This window comes from Eriocheir sinensis, chromosome 13, assembly GCF_024679095.1.
Source record: "Eriocheir sinensis breed Jianghai 21 chromosome 13, ASM2467909v1, whole genome shotgun sequence".
NCBI lineage: Eukaryota > Metazoa > Arthropoda > Malacostraca > Decapoda > Varunidae > Eriocheir > Eriocheir sinensis.
Genome location: NC_066521.1, coordinates 4,560,547 through 4,564,829, shown reverse-complemented (window position 1 = coordinate 4,564,829; position 4,283 = coordinate 4,560,547). Strand labels below are relative to the sequence as shown.

At 41.6% G+C, this 4,283-nt stretch overlaps 1 protein-coding gene across 11 annotated transcripts; it reads left to right on the top strand.

Annotated features, from left to right (window-relative positions):
• Positions 1 to 888: 888 nt before the first annotated feature.
• LOC126997900 (uncharacterized) lies at positions 889 to 3,772 on the top strand. Of its 11 annotated transcripts, none has more exons than XR_007752458.1 (3): positions 889 to 1,029; positions 1,954 to 2,037; positions 2,080 to 3,772. XR_007752458.1 is itself a non-coding variant. In XM_050859114.1 (3 exons), exons 1-3 carry the CDS (start codon positions 978 to 980, stop codon positions 2,745 to 2,747), a joined length of 930 nt encoding a protein of 309 aa, XP_050715071.1. In that variant the 5' UTR covers positions 901 to 977; the 3' UTR covers positions 2,748 to 3,772. The 11 variants fall into 11 exon arrangements, 1 of the variants encoding a protein (XP_050715071.1); XM_050859114.1 differs by having other exon boundaries at positions 901 to 1,407; positions 1,954 to 2,079; positions 2,374 to 3,772; XR_007752453.1 differs by lacking the exon at positions 889 to 1,029 and adding an exon at positions 1,122 to 1,407 and having other exon boundaries at positions 1,576 to 2,373; positions 2,416 to 3,772.
• The last annotated feature ends 511 nt before the right edge of the window (positions 3,773 to 4,283 follow it).

Genomic DNA, 4,283 nt, shown 5'->3' with positions numbered 1-4,283 from the left:
ATATATATATATATATATATATATATATATATATATATATATATATATATATATATATATATATACAGTACTGTCTCCAGGATTGTGAGTTTCCAGTCTGTGATTCACTGAGTTTGCGATAGGTACCCCCAAAATTTGATTTTTATTGAAGACTGAAATTGCGATATGACCTGAAAGGAAAAGGAAGAGGCTGCTAAAACCGGGTTTTTTTTCACACCTTGTTGTGGTCCTTGACTCCCATTCTCGCTCTTATCCACCCCCTGGGCCTTTCCACTGGCCGTGGGAAGCATGGTGAGTGGGATCCGGGCAGCCAGGCGCATGTGTGCGAGCAGCCCCATTTATCACATTTACTGACATACAAGGGGTTTAGGTTATCTCATTTTTTACATTTACTTACATACAAGGGTAGGCGGTGGCTGAGTGATTAGCGTGCGGGGCCAGCATTCATCACGCCATGGACAATGTAGATTCAAATCCCCACGCTACCACCTGGGATTTTTTAGTCACCGCTGAGTGGCTTAAGACTACCCACAGGCTGTCCAGAAGACCACCTATCATCCCGGATTCTAGAAGAAACCGCACCAGAAAATCAAAAATGAGTTCCAGGGGGCAGCATGAGCCAAGCATAACTAGCGCCACTATAAAAATTGCCTGCACCATGACGGGCTTGGGCCGACCACCAGGCCCCTGAAGAAAACCTACCGGCGCTATAGGCTGAGATGTAAACAAAAAAAAGTTACCTCATTTATCACATTTACCAACATACAAGGAGTGTAGGGTACCTCATTTATCACATTTACCAACATACAAGGAGTGTAGGGTACCTCATTTATCACATTTACCGACATACAAGGAGTGTAGGGTACCTCATTTATCACATTTACCAACATACAAGGAGTGTAGGGTACCTCATTTATCACATTTACCGACATTCAAGGGGTGTAGGGTACCTCATTTATCACATTTACCGACATTCAATGGGTGTAGGGTATCTCATTAATCACATTTACCGAGATACAAGGGGTGCAGGTTATCTCATTTATCACATTTACCGACTTATAAGGGGTGTAGGTTATCTCATTTATCACGTTTACCAACATACAGGGGGTGTAGGTTATCTCATTTATCACGTTTACCAACATACAAGGGGTGTAGGTTATCTCATTTATCACATTTACCGACATTCAATGGGTGTAGGGTACCTCATTTATCACATTTACCAACATACAAGGAGTGTAGGGTACCTCATTTATCACATTTACCGACATTCAATGGGTGTAGGGTACCTCATTTATCACATTTACCGACATTCAATGGGTGTAGGGTACCTCATTTATCACATTTACCGACATTCAATGGGTGTAGGGTACCTCATTTATCACATTTACCAACATACAAGGGGTGTAGGTTATCTCATTTATCACATTTACCGACATAAAAGAGATGTAGGGTACCTCATTTATCACATTTACCAACATACAAGGGGTGTAGGGTACCTCATTTATCACATTTACTGACATAAAAGAGATGTAGGGTACCTCATTTATCACATTTACTGACATAAAAGAGATGTAGGGTACCTCATTTATCACATTTACCAACATACAATGGGTGTAGGGTACCTCATTTATCACATTTACCAACATTCAATGGGTGTAGGGTACTTCATTTATCACATTTACCAACATTCAATGGGTGTAGGGTACCTCATTTATCACATTTACCAACATTCAATGGGTGTAGGGTACCTCATTTATCACATTTACCAACATTCAATGGGTGTAGGGTACCTCATTTATCACATTTACCAACATTCAATGGGTGTAGGGTACCTCATTTATCACATTTACTGACATAAAAGAGATGTAGGGTACCTCATTTATCACATTTACCGACATTCAATGGGTGTAGGGTATCTCTTTAATCACATTTACCGAGATACAAGGGGTGCAGGTTATCTCATTTATCACATTTACCGTCTTATAAGGGGTGTAGGTTATCTCATTTATCACATTTACCAACATACAAGGGGTGTAGGTTATCTCATTTATCACATTTACCGACATACAAGGGGAGTAGGTTATCTCATTTCTCACATTTACCGACATACAAGGGGTGTAGGGTATCTCATTAATCACATTTACCAAGTTACAAGGGGTGCAGGTTATCTCATTTATCACATTTACCATCTTATAAGGGGTGTAGGTTCCCTCATTGATCACATTTACCGATGTACAAGGGATGTAGGTTATCTCATTTCTCACATTTAGCGATATACAAGGGGTGTAGGTTATCTCATTTATCACATTTACCGACATACAAGGGGTTGAGGTTATCTCGTTTATCACATTTACCGACGTACAAGGGGAGTAGGTTATCTCATTTATCACATTTACCGACATACAAGGGGTGTAGGTTATCTCATTTATCACATATACCGACATACAAGGGGTTCAGGTTATTTCATTTATCACATTTACGGAGATACAAGGGAAGCAGGTTATCTCATTTATCACATATACCGACATACAAGGGGTTCAGGTTATCTCATTTATCACATTTACGGACATACAAGGGGAGCAGGTTATCTCATCACATTTACCGACATACCTCATTTACCTCATTTGCTGACATACAAAGGGTGCAGCAAGAAACTTTCATATTTCAAGCAATTTTCAAATTCAAAACATACGTCATCATTTACTTTAAAAAGAAAAGAAAAAAAACTCAGGTGGGACATATCGTGATAGGCAGTCGACAAAGACACGGTACCGTGTCACAATTCATCCACCCTCCTTTGTTTGTAAACAAATCCTGCGCATGCGCAGATTGGATGGGATGTCTTAGGATACGCGGATGGCAGATGACACCACACCGGGTAGGACACGTAGCAATGGGTTTAAGTTGGATAAGTTCAGGTTCAACAAAGACATAGGCAAGAATTGGTTTACCAACAGTGGTGGATGACTGGAGCAGACGTAGAAGTCATGTGGTGAGCGCCAACACGATAGATACATTCAAGAAGAAGTTAGGTAAGTTCTTGGATGGGAAGGGTATGGGCCGTTAGTTTGGTGCCGTGGTCTGGGCGGCATGTTGCACTGTCTCGCGAGACCTCCTTCCTCCTCCTCCTCTTGTTGCGGGGAGAGTTTGTCGGGTGGGTGGGGGGGGTGTAGAGGGAAGGCAAAGCCCTCCCCCTGGTTAAGAAGGTGGGGGGGTCGAGGTGGGGCGAAGCCCCCCCTTTTAGCTTAGGTCTTGTTCCTTTCCTGAAAAGGAACTGACGCTGCTGCCATTAGAGGGTGGTAACACTGCAGCAGAGAATGCATAACTGACAACTGGGGCAGGCCACTCGGTTATTGGAGTGAACAGAAGCCCACTACTGTGGGCTACACCACACTGTCATGGCGTTGTGTGACAAGTCCCGCCAAGCAAATAAAGCAACTTTGTGCCTGCACGTCTTGTTCACGATACCTTACCAGGATTAAATAAATTAACGATCCATAATTATCGCTTAATTTTATAAATAAAGACGCTTATTGAAGTAACTATTTAGCAACGTGTATAAAAATAATTGTAAGAAGTCCGCAGTCACTTGTTGCCATGACAACGTTAACCACTTTCTTTTCTGTGATCGGTGATCGGAAGTTAGTTTGTGAAGTTCCGATCTCCACAGTCCGATTACCTTTTACAAAGATGATCCAATCTTTGCATTCTGATCGCCGATTGCTGTTCCGATCAGATCGGACGATCGGACTGATGATCGGATGTGCCCAGCTCTGAGATATATATATATATATATATATATATATATATATATATATATATATATATATATATATATATATCTATATATTTTTTTTTTACGTTGATTGCCTATTGCGCGGTTGGCATCTTCCGGTGGGGCCTGATGGTCGGCCCAAGGCTTCTTCAGGTGGGGCCTGATGGTCGGCCCAGCCCGTTCTGGCGCAGTGTTTATAGTGGCGCCATCTTGCATTGGCTCATGCCCCGAATTCGTTCTTGATTCGCTGGACGGCTTCCTCTGGAGTCCGGGTTGATGGGTGGTCTTCAGGACAGCATGTGGGTAGTTTTAAGCCACTCGGCGGTGACTGAAAATCCGAGTGGTAGCGTGGGATTTGAACCCGTAGTCCATCACGCAGTGAATGTGGGCCCAGCACGCTACCACCCACATACCTGTATATATATATATATATATATATATATATATATATATATATATATATATATATATATATATATATATATATATATATATATATATATATATA

What these genes read in the sequence shown, in the direction of transcription:
- LOC126997900 (XM_050859114.1), top strand. Translation starts at nt 978, where the DNA reads ATGGGTGTAGGGTATCTCATTAATCACATTTACCGAGATACAAGGGGT. An exon ending in CCAACATACAAGGGGTGTAG is followed by an intron (nt 1,408 to 1,953) that starts GTTATCTCATTT and finishes CAAGGGGTGCAG; the next exon opens with GTTATCTCATTTATCACATT. An exon ending in CCGACATACAAGGGGAGTAG is followed by an intron (nt 2,080 to 2,373) that starts GTTATCTCATTT and finishes CAAGGGGAGTAG; the next exon opens with GTTATCTCATTTATCACATT.